The sequence below is a fragment of the Puma concolor genome, chromosome A1 (genome assembly GCF_028749965.1).
Source record: "Puma concolor isolate L17-30 chromosome A1, mPumCon1.1.hap2, whole genome shotgun sequence".
Lineage (NCBI taxonomy): Eukaryota > Metazoa > Chordata > Mammalia > Carnivora > Felidae > Puma > Puma concolor.
This window is the reverse complement of record NC_141667.1, coordinates 168,017,265-168,037,024: the sequence shown is the minus strand read 5'-3', so window position 1 is coordinate 168,037,024 and position 19,760 is coordinate 168,017,265. Positions and strand designations below refer to the sequence as shown.

General features: G+C 39.0%; 1 protein-coding gene across 4 annotated transcripts in view; it reads left to right on the top strand.

Moving 5' to 3' along the window:
- BIVM (basic, immunoglobulin-like variable motif containing) overlaps positions 1–18,487 on the top strand; it is a 44,432-nt gene extending 25,945 nt beyond the window's left edge. For 3 of the 4 annotated variants that reach the window (XM_086708459.1, XM_086708462.1, XM_086708460.1), the window contains exons 6-10: positions 126–220; positions 12,053–12,185; positions 13,548–13,634; positions 15,856–15,952; positions 16,819–18,487. In XM_086708459.1, coding sequence (XP_086564585.1) covers positions 126–220; positions 12,053–12,185; positions 13,548–13,634; positions 15,856–15,952; positions 16,819–17,112 — 706 coding nt within the window. In that variant the 3' untranslated portion in view covers positions 17,113–18,487. The remainder of the gene's footprint in view (positions 1–125; positions 221–12,052; positions 12,186–13,547; positions 13,635–15,855; positions 15,953–16,818) is intronic. The other variant, XM_086708463.1, reaches the window with a different exon arrangement.
- Positions 18,488–19,760: the final 1,273 nt, after the last annotated feature.

Here is a 19,760-nt window from a genome sequence, read left to right as displayed (position 1 = left end):
GCTGCTGGGCCCCAACTGCTATGGATATGCCAAACTTGGGTGCTGCCCGCATTTCTCTGGAATGGCATTGATGTTATCTGTGCTATGGAAATATTGCTATGAGCACATTTTCTTGTCATTTGCAGATGGTTTAGACAAATTAATGACCACTTTCACGTAAAAGGATGCTCGTACGTTCTATATAAGCCTCATGGGAAGAATAAAACAGCCGGAGAAACTGGTAGGTAAACACATGGAAGATTTTTACACACACACACACACACACACACACACACACACACACACACACACACACTTTAGGATCCGTCACAAAGATTGGCTGATTTGATTAATGGGGCGTTCTGTAAACCCTGAACACGGTCTTTACTTTTATATGTCTTTATCCAAGGGGGAAATTGTAATAGAGATCTGTAGGGTGCTTTCCCATATACCGGTGGATATTTTTAATTGTCCTCCTCTTTGCATGTAGAACTTTTAGAGTTTTGAAACATGTCCTAAACACTGTTTCAACACATTATTTGTATTATTTGGGCCTGTGGGTGTGTGTGTGTGTGTGTGTGTGTGTGCGCGCGCGCATGCTGGTAAAACTCTTTCAGGAAGAAACATGGAATTTGTAGCTCCTCTTCCTAAAAAGGAATGCCAAGATTGTAGAATATTTGATGTTAGGCTTACATAATAACATCTAATAACAGGACGATGGACTTTGAAAGTGACAAAGTTCCATGATAGAATAGTCTTGGCTATCACAGAGTAATTGATTTTTTTTTTAACGTTTTATTTATTTTTGAGACAGAAAGAGACAGAGCATGAACGGGGGAGGGGCAGAGAGAGAGGGAGACACAGAATCAGAATCAGGCTCCAGGCTCTGAGCCATCAGCCCAGAGCCTGACGCAGGGCTCGAACTCTCGGACCGCGAGATCGTGACCTGAGCTGAAGTCGGACGCTTAACCGACTGAGCCACCCAGGTGCCCCAAGAGTAATTGATTTTAAGGATTGTTTAGTTATATGCTAGTTATATTTGACAGATTAACAAGAGAAAGCCAGTTTATGAATGTTTACAGCACAACTTGAGGTGGGAGAAACCTCACTGAAAAGTAACTCAGCGTGGTGGCTTAGGACAGCTTACTTACCCTCTGCAACAAAGAACAATTACCTTTGTAAAGAAGTGACAGGACAAAGGGAAGCCGTTTTCAGTGTCCCAGGACAGCAGACTGTGGGAGGGTTACATTTTTGGGAAGGCACTAATGGAGTAAGATTTGCTTGCATATTCCTCTGGTGCCATCTCTGGGCTAAGAGTCTGTCTCCAGTAAAAGAAAAATTTACATCCTGCCTTTAGGTTGGGAGGGGGAGGGTTGAGAGAGCTTTTCCTGCATTTGTGGCTTCTTAATTGCCTTCAGCTCAAAATAATTTTTATGTCAAAGAGGCATATTTTGGGTGACATATTCTGGTTTCCTTCCCTCTCCATCCTGGGCAACCCCAGGCTTACTTCCTGCATCCTTCCTGCAGCCATTGAAGTACCTTAAATTTTATGGGGCTTAGCAGAAACCCTCAGGACAAAAGCCTTCTTAAGATCTATTTTTATCTCTTTTTTAATCTCTGGAAGTGCATCAGTTACGTATTTTAACAATCTTTTCAATATTTTAACCAGTGTTTTTGTAATGTCATTGGCAGGGTGATGTAGGGTATATGTATCACAGGGAAGATAAAATGATGTATCAGCTTAAAAACTTTGTATTTTATATATTTGTGTTTATTTTCACATTTATGTATGTTTAGTTGTATGAAACAGTCCTAAACTCAGAATTATTTAGACAACAATATACCATGGATATTATCTTATTTCTGTGATTAATTTATGTATTCTGATCAACATCTGTTCCTTAAAACCAGATTTATTCATCGATATGCATATAGTAACTAAACCAAGCACTGTTTAACCAGGAGTAGTACTGGTTATGGATATATAGAGAGTTTTCCATATCATTTAGATTATTGGCTTAATTTTGAACTTGAAAAAAAAATGTTTATTTTTGAGAGACAGAGAGAGCACGAGCTGGGGAGGGGCAGAGAGAACAGGACAGAGGAACCAAGGCAGGCTCTGTCCTGATAGCAGAGAGCCCAATGTGGGGCTCGAACTCATGAACCATGAGATCAAGACCTGAGCCAAAGTCAGATGCTTAACTGACTGAGCCACATCAGCACTGACAAGTAAGGAACATCTTTGGTGACCCTGGTGTTCCTTAATGTACTTTTTACTAATATTTAGTAATTTCCCCTTATTAGCCAGATGACACATTTCCTAAGAATGTATATATTTTTTGTTCTAGGAAAGAGACACCTTATACTTTATCTCTTCAAGTTAAAGGAAAATAATATTAACTATGTTGGTTCTAGATTTTTACCCTTGCCAGGTCTGTACTTTAGTTTATGGTGTTGATAGCTTATAATATCAGCCTGTAAAACAAGATGTTTATCATTGCCATGATCATATGGTATATCACATTGACCACTGTCACCTTGCCCATATGGTATAAACTTTCGAGGGTAATTTCATTGAAATGAAGGGCATTTTTGATACATTTTACTATATATTATTATTTCTTAGTTTTTAAGCATTGGCTTTATAGTAGTAAAACCATCTTTTAGTGGGAATTTAGTTGTGCTAGGCACTGTACTGATTTACTTGCTTTAATTCCATATCAGTCCTGCACAGATGTATCATTCCCCCCTTTACTGATGAGGAAACTGAGATGTGGAGAAAGTTCAATAAACTGAACAGAGTTACACAGCTAGTGAGTGATATTTTTAGGTGTCAGATCAGGTCTCCTGGTTGCAGATCTCAAACCTAACCACTTGCTCCGTGGGTCCTAGTGTTGGCTGCTTTTAACGGTCCTTGCACATTTTAGAGCTATTATATGGCTAGTATTTTTTATAATTAACATACCTCATTTTTACCAACAAAATTATATACCAATAGAAATGTTACTGAACATTTTTTCTCCCAAATGCTCTATTTCTCCTTAGCACAAGGGTTTTGTTTCATTTTTAGATTGTTACATTTTTTTCTTTTTAAGATAAGTATCTGTCAGGGGCACCTGGGTGGCTCAGTCGATTAAGCATCCAACTTCAGCTCAGGTCAATGATCTCAGGGTTCACAAGTTTGAGCTTTGTGTCTGCATCAGGCTCTCTGCTGTCAGCAGGAGCCTGCTTGGATCCTCTGTCCTCCTCTCTCTCCACCCTCCCCCGCTTGAGTGCTCTCTCTCTCTCTCTCTCTCTCTCTCTCTCCCTTAAAAATAAATAAGTAAATGTTTTGTTTTTTTTTAAGTTTATTTATTTATTTAGAGAGAGACAGAGAAAGCACGAGTAGGGAAGGGGCAGAGAGAGAGGGAGAGAGGGAGAATCCCAAGCAGGCCCCGCGTGGTCAGTGCGCAGAGCCCGATGTGGGGCTCAAACTCATGCAACTGTGAGACTGTGACCTGGGCCAAAATCAAGAGTCGAATTCTTCAACGTTTATTTATTTTTGGGACAGAGAGAGACAGAGCATGAACGGGGGAGGGGCAGAGAGAGAGGGAGACACAGAATCGGAAGCAGGCTCCAGGCTCTGAGCCATCAGCCCAGAGCCTGACGCGGGGCTCGAACTCACAGACCGCGAGATCGTGACCTGGCTGAAGTCGGACGCTTAACCGACTGCGCCACCCAGGCACCCCAAGAGTCGAATTCTTAACCAACCGAGCTGCCCAAGGCGCCCCAAAAAAATAATTTTTTTTTTTTTTTTTTTAAAAGCATCTGCCATGATGACTGTAATTGACATCAGTGTTACTGGAATGTCATTGTCATCAAATAAGTGGGTTTGGGACGTTTGACTTTTTGTGAAAGAAAATGGATAATTTGGCCCTAAGACCTTTACGTTTATTTTCGCAAAATAAGTAGAATCGTTTTCTGGCCCAAAAGATTTGAACAGTCATTTTCTCGTTATTACAAAGTATAATAATGATTCTGTTCATTAAGCAGTAATTACTGATGTAAGCCAGCACCTCTTCTGTGGGACTCTGACTCTTCTCTGGGGACTGCACGTGTGTGACATGTGGCCTTTGTGACATGCATGCTCAATCCATAGAGTAGATATTAGTAGAGCTTAGTTTTTCTAAGTATGACAACAAACAGAAGTAAATGTTCTAGTATTTTGTTTCTGTGCCCCAAGAGGTCTTGTGTAACCACTTGGACGTGTCCGCACTGTGAATCATTAACCTAGAGCAGCGATTGGCAGACCTTTTCTATAAATAAAGGAATAATTGATGGAGAGGATGTCACACATATGTGTCTGAGACAATGGAAAAATACCATAACACAGTTCTCAGGGTGGTGTCCCAAGACTGCATTATGAGGAGGGGCCCGGGAGACACCAGCCTGAGACTCAGGATTTCTTTTCTTGCTTATTGCCTATGGATCAGAAGAGGATTTCATCAGAGAAGTTTGTAGATTTTTGTTGTATGAATATCAGCAAGCATCTAGATCGAGAGGCAGGTTCTATGCAGAGAAAGGTCAATAAAATTAAAGTAAATCAAGGGAATCATGAAGACTCAGAGGAATTATAATATGAAAGAAATGTGATATCAGAAAGAATATGATATCAAAGAAAATCTGAGTATAGCGGAAACGTCAGTTATGTAAATTTAATCAAATTCCCAAATTAAGAAACGTCATTATTTATTAATGGAATGTAAGAAAATACTAATAGGGCCCCAGAGACAGTTGGTTTAGGAACCACTCTTCTGGAATTTTAAGCAATTTTTGTCCAAATGTCCTGTCCACCTTTAAGATTTTATGCCATACTTTTATTAGAAACTCTCATTTGTAGATTTTTGAGGGTTTGTATTTTATTTATTTTATTTATTTTATTTCTTGGGTTCTTTATGACTTTTTTAATTTAATGATTCGATGTGTAGATTAACCAGCGCCCCTAATAATCTAGGCTGTGTGGCACTGGGCTCTACAGACATTTTTTTTTTTTAATATATGAAATTTATTGTCAAATTGGTTTCCATACAACACCCAGTGCTCATCCCAAAAGGTGCCCTCCTCAATACCCCTCACCCACCCTCTCCTCCCTCCCACCCCCCATCAACCCTCAGTTTGTTCTTAGTTTTTAACAGTGTCTTATGCTTTGGCTCTCTCCCACTCTAACCTCTTTTTTTTTTTTTTTTTTCCTTCCCCTCCCCCATGGGTTCCTGTAAGTTTCTCAGGATCCACATAAGAGTGAAACCATATGGTATCTGTCTTTCTCTGTATGGCTTATTTCACTTAGCATCACACTCTCCAGTTCCATCCACGTCGCTACAAAAGGCCATATTTCATTTTTTCTCATTGCATCTACAGACATTTTTACCCGTATGTTTAAACTTCCTCCAACGTGCACGAAGTCTTTTTCACTGAGGAGTGTTATAAACTACCTATTCACCTATTCCCCTGACCCAACCCCTTTTTCTTGGCATGGGGAGTAGGATTGCTGCCATTTCTTCAAATGAATTTTAATAATATATTTTCACGGTTTTATTTATATTTTCATGTTCCCTATCACGATACTCGACTCCTATTTCTTTTTCTTTTTTTAATTTTTTATTAAAATTTTTTTAATGTTTATTCATTTTGAGAGAGAGAGAGAGAGAAAGGTCAAGCAAGGGAGGGGCAGAGAGAGAGGGAGAGAGAGAATCCCAAGCAGGCTCCACACTGTCAGTGCAGAGCCCATTGTGGGGCTCGATCCCATGAACTGTGGTATCATGACCTGAGCCAATATCAAGAATTGATGCTTAACTGACTGAGCCACCCAGGCACCCCTCTTTTTCTTTTTTTAAAATAAAGTTTATTTATTTATTTTGAGAGAGAGAAAGGTAGAGAGAGAGAGAATCCTTAGCAGGCTCTATGCTAACATCGCAGGACTAATCTCACAAACCATGAGATCATGACCTGAGCTGAAATCAAGAGTTGGACGCTCAACTGACTGAGCCACTCGGGTGCCTCCCTATTTCTTTTTCTGTGTGTATTTCCTGAAGAATAATTGATCCGCTTCCCACCGTGGAATTTTCTGGTCTTCCTTCTCAACAATCAGTTATCCTGCACAAACCCTGCTATATTGCTGAAGCTTTCCCTGCCACTTAAGGTGCCACTTCTTAATTGCTATAGGACTAATTATTTGCATTTGTCATTGGCCATTTGGCATATGCAGCCTTACGTTTCATCTTTTTAACGTGTCTGTCCAGCTCCTTGACCGCAAGGACTGCCTTCGGTAGCCCTTTGAGTCCATATGTGGTGCCCTGTGACCTCGCTCATGCCGCCCTAGAACTTCTGATTGTAGTCAGAGGGAGGGGCGATACCTGTGTCAAGCAGAAGACCTTTCTGTTCTCCCTCTTTGTGGAAGAAAGAGTTCTAAAATTGGCTTTTCTCATTTGTCTCAGTGGACTGAGTAGTCTCATTTGTTCAGTAGTGAAAACCATTGTCACCAGTTGCTGTTCACTTGAAAAATACTTTGAAATGTATATTCTCTTTTTGTTTAAGTTACCCTGTAAGGACTGTTAGGCCTGTTTTCCTGGGTTCTAGGTTTCTTCGACTTTGTAACTCCCCAGTGTTTGCTGACCTGCTCATTTCCAGAGGTCCCTCAGTCAGTGGAAACTGAGCTCACTCATGGACTAAAAACAAAATACAGGGATTTTGATACAATTAGCAGATTGAACTGTTGATATGAAGGGAAGTATTTTTTTTTCAGAGATGTAATTACTCATAATAAAACTCTGAGTAAGTTGTCAGCAACTAGTTCAAACTAGTGGTTCAGTTTTACCACTATATTACTATTATTATTATTCTTCAGATACCTTAAAACTCTTGGTTCTCTTAGCTACCAATATTGATGCCTGGCAAATCTCGATTCATCTTATTTTTTAAGTTTATTTTGAGAGAGAGAGCACGCAGAGGGGAAGGGAAGAGAGAGAGAGAGAGAGAGAGAGAGAGAGAGAGAGAGAGAGAGAGACTGAGAATCCCAAGCAGGCCCCGAGCTGTCAGTTCAGAGCCTGATATGGGGCTTGAACTCACAAACCGTGAGATCATGACCTGAGCCAAAATCTAGAGTCGGACGCTTAATCGACTGAGCCACCCAGGTGCCCCTTGATTAATTTTTAAAAATCAGCTAGCTTAACAGTTATACTAATGTTCATGTATGCCATCTTTATTCTGGTATGTGTCATAACTCATTAATTTTGCGTAACAGAGAATAGCTACCTCTGCCCTATCCCGATATTACTCACAGATACTCTCACCGTGGCCACTGCTATGAGCTTACTACAGAACCTTCGCACATCTCGGCTGGCTGATGCATTAATATTCTGCTCTCCTCATCCACTGGTTTCTCCAATTCTTATTAGACACTGTGGCAGGTAGATCTTTTCAAAGAGTAGTGCTAATAGATCCTTCTATTTTGGGAGCTCTCTAGTGCTTGCTTAAAGCATAAAATTGTTAGCATCACTCAAAGCCAATGCAGACTGGCCTTTCACTGCTGTCCTACATGAACCAGTTGTATTTATCTATTTATTTATTATTTTTTAAATGTTTTAAATGTTTGTTTCTGAGAGAGAGAAAGACAGAGACAGAGACACAGCCTGAGCAGGGGAGGTGCAGAGAGAGGGAGACACAGAATCTGAAGCAGGCTCCAGGCTCTGAGCTGTCAGCACAGAGCTGGATGCAGGGCTTGAAGCCACAAGCTGTGAGATCAGGACCTGAGCCGAAGTCGGATGCTTAACTGACTGAGCCACCCAGGTGCCCCTGAACCAGTTGTATTTATTTTTTTAAAATTTTTTTTTCCTTTTTTTTCAACGTTTATTTATTTTTGGGACAGAGAGACAGAGCATGAACGGGCGAGGGGCAGAGAGAGAGGGAGACACAGAATCGGAAACAGGCTCCAGGCTCTGAGCCATCAGCCCAGAGCCCGATGCGGGGCTCGAACTCATGGACCACGAGATCGTGACCTGGCTGAAGTCGGACGCTTAACCGACTGCGCCACCCAGGCGCCCCTGAACCAGTTGTATTTAAAAGATGTCAAGGGAGGAAGAGTCTTGTAGGATGATATTATGTGCTGGGTTAAAGAATCTGGTTCTTGTTTTTATTTATTTTTTAAGGAATGGAGGATTTTTTAAAATGTTTCTTTGAGAGAGTGCAAGAGAGAGCATGCACCTGTGTACATAAGCGGGGGAAGGGGAAAGGGGGGAGGGGGACAGAGGATCCAAAGCAGGCTCTGTGCCGATGGCAGAGAGCCTGAATTGGGACTCAAACTCACAAACCGTGAGATCATGACCTGAGCTGAAGATGGACGCTTAACCGACTGAGCCACCCAGGCACCCCCTGGTTCTTGTCTTTCAACGTGTAAAATACATTCTGATGTATTCTTCTAGACTTCTCTACAGTTTTCCTATAGATGATCAATCAACCTGTATAGAACAGATTCACGCTAAAGAAACGAAAAAAACCCAGACTATTTATATATTAACTTACAGTGAGAGATATAATAAACCAAGGCACCGGAATTCTCTTGTCTGCAGCTCAGGAAATCTCCTCACCGTTCAGCTGGCCAGCTGATTCTCCTAGTTCTTTTCTTCTTCTGTGTGCCATACAGATCATGGTCCTGCACTTGGAAGTGATTGCTTTGTTACTTAAGTGTCAGATTTTTTTAGAAATTCTCTGGTCTAGGCTGAACATCGTTCTGAATTTAGTTTCCATCAGTAATACATTGATATGTCTTCTCCTGACTGGAAGTTACGTCTTCAGATGACTACCTCAGTGTAGTAAATACTGCATTTACTGTCTTTTTATTTCAGAGGGTGACATTTTTCTGACCTTGTCCTGAAATTCTTGGGGTGCTGTACGGTAGGCCTTGCTACGCTATCACACCCTAGATTCTAAAGTAGACGACTTGCTGTTCCCTAATTACATCCCTCCCCTGTAAAGACTTTGTTTTTTCCTCATGCCTGTTCCTCTGTCTGGATTGCTGAAATCCTACCACTTGGTGAAGTTCTGTCTTGAATGTTCCCTTTCTTGATTCTTGAAACCTGATGTGCTCTTCCTCCTTTGAATTACAACCCTTTTCTGTGGCTCTGTCTTATCCCACTCTATATTAAGGTTACTTGTTTTATCTTCCCTCTGAGGGTAGCTTCAGGTGTATCACTTGCCTTTTGTTTGCCTGCGGTTCCTGGTATACTTAGTAGGTGCTCAGAAATTGCTTACTGAATTGAATTAAATGAAATTTTCCTTTAACTCTAGGCCAGTTCTCAGAATGCCAACATCAGCATCACCTGTGCAACTTGTTAGACATACTAATTCTTGGTCCCCGCTCCAGACCTGCTGGCTCAGACACTCTGGGGTTGGGTACCAGCCATCAGGTGTTTAACAAGTCCTGTGTGTCAAGCTTGAGAACTATTGCTGTGGTCTTTCTAAAGAGGCATTATCCAACCTCTTTTTCAAGAGCTGGGTCTTCCATTGACAGGAAATATGGTGATTTTCAGATTGTGCTCAGGTGAGCCATGGGAATTCTATGGTGGTGCCTTGGTGCAGGGTCAGGGGAGAACTTGGGATCTAGATTCCCTACCTCCTTTTTGGCCACAGCAATTTGCTTTTGGCTTTTTTTATGCACTAGTATGCCATGTCAACGTTCCTTGCACCAGGGTTCCATATGGAAAAAAGTCTGAAAATTACTGATCTAAATTAGAGGTCATCAAACTACAGTCCTTTTTGTAAATAAAGTTTGATTGGAACACAGCCATATCCATTTGCTTACACATTGCCTATGGCTGTTTCCATGCTACAATGGCAGAGTTGAGTAGTATGAGTAGTGCTCATGACCCACAAACCTCAAATATTTACTCTCTGGCCCTTTAAGAAAAAGCTTGCTAATCCCTGCTCTAACTCAATCAGAACCTTGCGGTAAGGAACAGAAACATCCCTGGCTAGCACTAAGCCCATAACCATTATGCTACAGAAGAAAAATCACCTCATGTCTTCTAGAAAATGAGGACATGGTCAAAGAGTGTTTACAGTGGACAAAAAGATGTGAAGGTTAATGAGAGCAAATTTTCTTAGTTATCTCATTTGCTTCTGAAATCCTGAATATATTCTAGGAAATTAGACTCATTACTATTCACAGGTGTTTTGTGTTACATTCGACTTAAAGAAGGATAATGTGAAATACTTAAAGATAGCCATTAAGAAGCTAAAATAAAAATTCTTTTCATTAAAACTTTTAGTCATTTCGGAAAATTTTTTATGGGGCATTTTCACAATTTTAAGAAAGGTTTGAAGAGTTTTTTCTAAACCAACTATGTGTGTCACCATCTTTTGTAATTATTGAATCTGTTAGGAGACTAAATGCATACATTTATGTTTGCTCACTATCCTAGAACCCATCTGTAATGAAGGAAGTGACATACCCTCTTCTGAATTTTAGTTCTGATGGTTCTTCATTTAGAGCTGCCCTTGGGTGTCAGATTTTAAATTGTCAGGGGAGGTCAACCAAAAGCTGCAGAAAGATTTATCATTTGTCATTATGTAATAGAGATTTTAGTGGAAAAGATCACCTTGCCATACAGGTACGTTCTGGTGCTTCTGGCCATGAAGTAAAATCTATGGGAAAGACCTACATGAAGCCTTGGAGAAAGAATTTAAGCCAGAAATGTTATTGTCTCCATGGAGCCCACAAATCGTGTGTATCTACAGGGGTAGGGTGGGGTCCTGCCTTCTTAGCTGTGCTACAGCTATTGACCTGCTGTTTTTAGTGGTCTCCAACCATCTCAGTGGCCAGAAAGTCAATTAGAGAAACCACAAATTGCAAGCTTTCATCTACTTCACCTATTTTTAGGCTTTCCAGTTTTAATGGGCTATTTGTTCATGAATAATTTAGTTTCTTCCGGGAGATGCATGTTAATGAGACCTCAGTCAATGGCTTTAAATATTGAGTGCTGGTAAAAACTTACTGCTTATGATACTACTTTTGAAATTACTTCACAACTAATATAGCTGTGGGAAATATAAAAGAAGGAGTCTGTGGTATGACCAGCCTGTCCGAAAGATGTTCTTATCTCATTACTTGGCTTGAGAAACCTGTCCCTCCTGTCTGGGTAACTTTTGTAGAAACATTAAAGTGTGTATTAGCGGGGAAAGTCTGCATTTTTGGAGTCTGTGTACTATCTACCCATCAACATCAGTGCTCTTCAAACTGGGGACGTATACATTATTGGGGCTGTGTGAGATGACCACTGTGGAATGAGAAAAACATAATAGAATGTCATTATTTTAAAAAAAAACTTTTTTTAAAGTTTGTTCATCTTTGAAAGAGACAGAGAGAGCAGGCGAGCGTGAGTGGGGGAGGGGCAGAGAGAGAGGGAGACACAGAATCCAAAGCAGACTGCAGGCTCTGAGCTGTCTGCACAGAGCCTGATGCGGGGGGGGGGGGGGGGGGGTGTCGAACCCATAAACCGTGAGATCATGACCTGAGCTGAAGTCAGACACGTAACCAACTGAGCCACCCAGGCACCCCTATATTGTCAGTATTTTAATTTAATTTCAAAATTCCTACCTTTTGTATGTCTTCTATAAAGTCCTATTAGTACCATAGTATCCATAAACAAAAATGCTTCTCATGGGCATGTTGATTCAGAAATTTCCCATGACAGATGTGCACAACCAGAAAAGTTGAGACCATTGTTGTACACACTAGGTGTTAGGTTTTATGTGGTAATTAAATTCTGTAGACAAGTAGGTGTTATTAGAAGATTTTGGTAAGCAAGGATGTATTTCAGGTCTTAAGTTTCCTATTCAGTTTATCTGAATTTCAGTCAAAAGGGTAAAACTGAAACTACATTTATTCATATTTTTGTGTATCTATAAATCTTCTCCTTTTCCCCCAGCAATGTCAGTGTCTTCCAAGTCATGTCTTCCCTTCAGTCCTTAGCTAGTCATTTGTGTAAAGCGTCCACAGTGCTTTATGGTTCCTCAGTTTGTTTGCTTTTGTTTTGTGTAGCTTCTGGGGCCTTGTCGAAGTTAACTCATGGATTGAAAGATGAATCACTGGCTTATATCTATCATTGCCAAAATCATTATTTTTGTCCAATTGGCTTCGAAGCAACCCCTGTTAAAGCTAATAAAGCATTCAGGTAAGGATTTCCATATTTTATGTGGATAACTCACTGAGAGAAGCATTTCCATATTTTATGTGGGTAACTCACCAAAAAAAGAAAGCATTTAGGAAATATTTAGTCACTCAGAAATTGGAAGCCTTGATTATTTCTTTCATTTGCATCAAGTTAGACTATGCTCTAAATATTTAGCTAGTTCTTTTGCAGAATTGCATTTGGTTAATTGGGCTTTTACATTATTCACTTAGATGCTGTTGTTCAGACTCGTGCAATGAAAGACATCTGAAAAACCACTTTTACCTTTATTACAAAATGATTGCAAAGGACTTCACGTATTATGTCACTGTGTTTTCATCCATTGTTCACATGGAAAATGAGTTAGGGGATCTTGTGTCAAAAAGCTGTCCCAACTGAGCACATTAAGAAGCATCTTCTTTCCTCCTAGTGAAAAATGTGGAATTTATCAGTGTTGTCCTGGGTGGGTAGCATCGGTCATTGAGGAGGAGGAGAGGGCAGCTCTCTTCTTTTGGTGAAGGCTGAAGGTCAGGCAGGGAGAACATGGCTTCCTCATCTGGGGATAGGATGGGTTCTTTGAGGCTGGAGGCCATGCAAGCATGAGTCCCTCTCAAGGCACTGTGGGGTTGGGGGATGCTGGGGCAGTATCCTGAGATCTGGGAGAACCAGGAAGCTGGACATTATAGTTTTGTGAATGAGGAACAAGAGGGAAAGTACTTGATCTCTCCGAATCCTAAAATGTTTTATTCATCTCTCTGGAGGTGAGGTATATTGTTTCTTCTATGGTTTCATCCTGAGGCTTCACCTTACTCCAGACATCTATCAAACATAAAACATGAAAAAGTAGGTAGTCCAACTTTGTACCCATTAGGGGAGAGTTCCACACCTCTGCCTGTACCTAAGCATCACCTGAGATGCCTTTACAACTGTGCAAATCCCTCTAGATCTACTTGAATTTCCCGGAGTGGGATTTAGGCATCTGACTTTAGGGTTTCATTTTTAGGATGCCTTTTGAAAACTTCTAAATGCACAGTGAAAGGAGAGGAGTAGCTGAAGAATGCTTGTAGGATGCTAGGATTTTTTCTCTTCTTTTTAGATTCTAAGAGGTGGTATATTTCATTTTTTTTCTTTTTTTTTTTATCCCTAGATTTTATAATTGAGATCAAGACCTAAGTTTTATTTATGCTTTCTCTTTAATGGTCTTAAGAAGTTTGTTCAAGCTTAAACTCCAATTATCTATTCTAGTATTAATGAATGTCATCTTTGAATAACTTTAGTATATTTTTTATTAACATAGCGGAAGCAATATTTTCAAGGGAGTGAATGACCTTTATTAAGCCTACTTTTAATCTGTTTTATATTTAGCAGGGGTCCCCTCTCACCACAAGAAGTAGAGTATTGGATCTTAATTGGAGAATCAAGTAGAAAACATCCTGCTATTCACTGTAAAAAGTATGTTAACTTCCCTTATTCTCTTTAATTTAGGTAAGATTTACATATAGTGAAATGCACAGATCTTAATTGTATAATTAGGTGGAGTTTGATAAATGAATATACCTGTGTAATCATCACTGCAATCAAGATATGGAACATTTTCATTGTATTGAAAGTACCCTCATTCTCCTTTCCTGTCAGTCCCCATAGACAGCCTCTGCTCTGTCATGATGGGTTGCTTTGCATGTTCTTGAAATTCATGTCAATGGAGTCATAAAATATTCTTTCTTATCTGGCTTCTATCATTTAAGTAACCTTGTGAGATTCATCTATTTTGTCATGCATATCATGATTTTTTTTTTTTTTTTTTTTTTTTTACTGCTGAGTGGTATTAACTAATGTAAGTGTACCACGATTTTTTATCCATTTTTCTGTTGATGACCATTTGGATTATTTTGAGTTTGGTCTTATGTGGGTAAAGCTATTAGGAACGCTAATGTTTATATCGTTAGAAAATTTCTAGGTTAACAGCTTCACTGAGATAAAATTCACATACCATAAGGTTCACCCTTTTAAAAATGTATACAATTCAGTGGATTTTAGTATATTCAGAGTTGAGCATCAACCACCACGATCTAATTCTAGGAACTAAAACCCCATACCCATTAGTAGTCACTCCCCAGCCCCCTCCCCTCACTCCCTGGCAACACTGATCTACTTTCTATCTCTGCATTTGCCTGATATGGACATTTCCTATAAATGGAATCATACAATATGTGGACTTTTGTATCTTTTTTCACTTTAGAGTAATGTTTTCAGTGTTCATCTGTGTTGTGGCATAGTCCAGAACTTCATTCCTTGATATGGCCTAATAATTTTCTGCTGTATGGATCTGCCACATTTTATTGTGCAAGTTTTTGGAGGACATGTTTATATGTTTTCTTCCTCTTGGATAGGTATCTAGGATTGGGGCTGCTGATTATAGGATAGCTGTGTATTTAAGAAGCTGGGAGAAAGTTCTCCAGTGGGGTTATGCCATTTTATACTCCTACAGGCAATGTATGGAGAACCCAGCTTTTCTTCATATCTTCTCCAATATTTGATATTGTTATTTTGTTTTTTTTTTTACTTATTTTTTTTTATTTTCCTGGCTTTATTGAGTTGTAATACACAAGTACAATGTATATATTTAAAGTGTACCGTGTGCTGATTTGATCTACATTTTGTGAAATGGTTGCCACAACCAAGTGTCAATTAACATATCAGCTCACGTAGTTACCTTTTCTGCCTATATGTGGTGAGAACACTTAAGATCTGCTCTCTCAGCAAGTTTCAAGAGTACCATACGGTATTATTAACTGTAGCCATTATGCTGTACAGATCTATAAGTTTGTTATGTTTTTTGATGGTATTGCAAATCGATACCATTTGCAATAAAAAATTTGTCTGTTTTCCAGTTTTATTGAGACGTAATTGACACATATTGCTATATAAGTTAATGGTGTAGAGCATGATGGTTTGATTTACATATATTGTGAAATGATGACTACAGTAGGTTAACGAAAGAATTCTCCTTGTGACGAGCACTCTTAGGATCTACTCTCTTAACAACTTCCCTGTATGTCACACAGCAGTGTTCGCTATAATCACCATGTTGTATATTACATCCCTAGTACTTATTTATCCTATAACTGGAAGTTTGTACCGCTTGGCACCTTCCTTTAAAAAATTTCACTTCTGAATTAGTTTCTGGTGGCGTACAAAAATGCAATCTATTTTTCTACATAGGCCTTGAATCTTGCATTTTTATCAGACTCACAATTCCAGTAATAGTTTTATAATCCAAAGTAATTTGTAATTGCTTTGTGTTTTCTATACAATCAATCATGTTATCTGTGAATAAACACATGTTAACTTTGAAATCTTTTGAAAACTCGACTCTAATTGAAACGGAAATATGGGCTGTTTCTACTCTAGCCTGCAGGATGTCATTTAACGGGTTGATAAATATGTATTTCATAATGAAAGTAGCCATTTTTTGAACTGAGAATCTTGGCAATAGTTGGTTAAGCAGACTTGTCATAAAAAAAGAATTAGGGCTTGGGATGTGGAACAATCTTGTTATGAAAGAATTATCGTTATGGTAATATTGTAGCAAATTGCTCATGTGAAAAGTTCCATTACAGTGGTATTTTGTACTTAGAGAAAAGTGTGCTTTATCCTTCCTTTTTCACTATAGGTGGGCAGATATTGTTACTGATCTCAACACTCAAAATCCAGAATATCTAGATATCCGACACTTAGAGAGGGGGCTGCAGTATCGAAAAACAAAGAAGGTAAGAACACCATTGTATCTGAAGATATTTCCCAAGCCGACAAAAGGCACTGTTTTACTCAGTACTCCTTAGGTTGTAAATAACAGAAATCCAGTTCAGATTATCTCAGATAGAAGAGTGAAAATTATGTTCAGGAAAGAGGGGTATCTTTAGAATGAAAGCACAAGGAGGCTAGCCCGGAATCAGAAGGGTCTGGTACCTGGTAAAAGAATGGTGGCAGGGGCCAAGTAGCTTCTCTGTCTCATTCTTCTGGGAGTTACATGTTGTTCTTATCTGTCTGAATATTTACTTTCTGAAGATCAAGAACTTCAACTTATGTCTCCCTTTCAGGTGAGCAGTCTAGATAGGCTGAGAGTGGCCTGCCCAGGCTCAGTCCCATAGTTTTGGCCCAGCTTGGGTCAGGTGTTCACTTCTGAGCCAAATGAACTGTGGCCATGAAGCAGAGTCATGTGTACAAACAAGGAGGCTTGGGGAGGTTCTCAGTGAAAGTAGATTCTGTGGATTGAGTTGACATTCCACTGATATGGTCCTACTAACATCAAGAACATATAGGAGACAGGAAGAGGAATGATCTTGGTGTTTGGATTGGGCAGATGGGGAAGCAGCAGTGTGTGTGACCAGTGGAGAGTCATATGGGTGGTGGGGGGGTTGTTTTGGCTCCTGTGGGCATTGTTATATTTTTGTAAAGGCAGCTGGTCAAGAATGATGCAGGATAAGGTGATCTGATGATATCTGAAAAGGCTAAGTACTGTTTTGAGGCAGGTGAAGGGGGAAAAATAAGGCAATTCATAGGAACCCACATTATTAGTATAATTAATTTCCTTTCACTTTCTTAACCCAACCTTTTTTTTTTTTTTTCTTCTCAGGTTGGGGGAAATTTGCATTGCATCATAGCATTCCAGAGACTTAATTGGCAACGATTTGGCCTTTGGAACTTTCCATTTGGAACCATTAGACAAGAATCACACCCTCCAACACATGCCCAGGGAATAGCTAAATCTGAGAGTGAAGATAATATCTCCAAGAAGCAGCATGGGCGCCTGGGCCGGTCTTTCAGTGCTAGTTTCCATCAGGACTCGGCATGGAAAAAGATGTCCAGTATCCATGAGAGAAGGAACAGTGGTTACCAGGGTTACAGTGATTATGATGGGAATGACTGACCATGTTGGGTATTGAACAACTTGTGTTATACACATGACTGCTCTATACAAGACTGCATTAAGACAGTAGAAGGTTTTATTAAGTCTACACTAAATAGGAACAGAGCTTGTGGTACAAAATATAACCTTGTAGTTCTCCAGTAAATAAGCTTGTATATGATTATGATGGGTGATTTCAGATATAGAAGCAGGTAAGCACAGATTATTGTCCTTTTAAAGAGTATATAAACATTATGGACAATTTCACAAAATCCAATAAAATTACATATAAACAAATCAAACACAAATTCACTTAATAGCATCATGATTTGAAATACTTAAGCATGAAGTGGTTTCTTATAACTCGATCGCCATACATTTGTTGCAGATAGTTTTATTCCTAAACTCAAGATAAAAGGTACCATCTGCCCTTTTAAAGAAAATTGGGGCTGTTGATTTCTAGCTTTCTCTCATGGTTAAAGCTCATTTAAAATTATTTAGTGAGTCTAGAATTCTTTTACTTGCAAGCAGCATCTTGCCTGCCTCATTTGTTTCCTGACTAACTTTTTCAGGATCCTCAATAAAGAGGCAAAGCAAAGACTCAAGAAACTGATCTTTTCTATTGGTGCATTGATTCGGGATATTCTTGGCTTTCTTGACTTGGTATGTTACCATCCAACATTGACAAGATCTTCAGGCCTTGAAAGACTTCTGTCTACAGTGAACCTTGTTTTGGGATAGAATAAAAGAAAAGTGGAATTCAAAGTTTCTATATCCAAGGTAATCTGTGAAATGAGATCTTCCAATATTTGACTGGTTCCTGAGTGTGGAGTCCTATGTTGTTAACAGCATTAAAGATGCATTAGGAATGCCATTGCCACTCAGAGGACAAATATCCATATTCCCAACTCTGAGCTGCTTCCTTTTTTAAGTCATACAATTAGCTGTTTGTAGTGAGTGTTAAATAGTTCAGAAAGAGTGGATTTCATGTATTTCAGCTCCTCTCTAGTTGATGTCAATTTTTTTTCTGCTGTCAGCCTGTGACATGTTCTTTCATTTCAGGGGCTGTTCATGACTCAAATCAGTAACTTGATTCTTACAAGGTGCTGAATATGTTGGTAACCATATTGCAATACACCTCAAGGAGAGGGTTCAGATTTTTATTTTTAAAATATTTTCATTTTCTTCTCTTTTGAATTTTATATCCATTTATCCACTCAGACATGCCTAGCCTACAGACAGGGATATATATTGTGAAATGGTCATTTTTCTGAAGAGAATATTTTGCGTGAAATGCAAAGGACTGAGAGATTTGTAGGTTGTTGATTTTGTTACTTCACACTGGAACTTTTAAGAAGTTTTCATCAAATAAAGTTTTGTTTTCTACTTTTAATAATGTGAATATTGTGAACCTTTCTTTTACATAGGGAGTACCCTTGGAATTCGGTTTGAAGCCCGTGACAATTCCGCCTAAGTAGTATAAGAAACCATCTTATATCTGATTTTTATAATCAATGAAACAATATACGTTATGACTATAATTTTAGATTCCTGTAAGACTACATAACAGGAAGTAGAAAATTTAATTATATAAGCTTGGACCAAACAAAGTTGTCATTTTTGTAGGTCAAACATGGTTGAATATCAGCAGTTTCATAGAGTTTAATGAAATATTTAAGAGAAGAGGTAGATAGGAGGAACCAAGAGGAAAGGAGACAAATGCCACATGGAGAATACAGTGACACCTAGGAAAAGAGGATGAGTTTATACAGATTGCCTATTGGCCATAAATAATTTTAGAAAAGTCTTGATATATAGGATTACTTAATAACTTGATATACAAGTTTGGCAGTTATTAAGAGCATAGTAGGGTTTACAGAGACTAATTTTCCAAAAACTATATGGAAGTTACTGTACACTTCTCTTTCAAGATTAGTAACACTCCTGTCCTATTTGATTTATTGGTCATCTCTTCCTAGGAGTCTCCATAGAAGCACTGAAGGCTCAAATACTGGCTCTATACTTGCTAGCTGTATCCCGTAGGGGAAGTTAAGATGAATATTTCTGTGTTTATTTCCTCATTGGTAATATGGGGATAATATCATGTATTTTACAAATTGTTTTGAAGAATAAATAAGTTAATGCACGTACAGTGTTTAGAACAGTGATTTGTAGATAGTCCTTGCTATCATTTCTCCAAAAGATGTGTATTTTACTGCTCAGAATGTTGACAGTGAGCCCTTTAAGCAGCATCTAAAGGAACCAATTCACTGTAAGTCAAATATACACCCCTTAGTTCCTGTTCCTTCAAAAGAATATTTTGTACTCAAGAAATGTTGCTCTGGTTTTAAAAGCACTTCTAATACTCAAATGCCTTCATTGGCTATTTGTTTTTACTCAGCTCTTAGGCATAAAAAATGTTCATTTAGATCAAATCCTGAAACTGTTCCTTTCCCTACTACTGTGTCCCATCTTTAGGCCAAGCTGGTGCAGCAGCAAAAACACTTCCAAATTTTCCTTTTCCCAGACACCTAACAGAGCTCAGGCAAGTTGCTCTGTGAGCCATCACAGTTTGTACATTAGTTTTACCCGTAGCATATTCTCCTTCAATCATTAATTTAACACACTAATTTTATTTTAAATTCTTTTTTTAAGTTTATTTGTTTTGA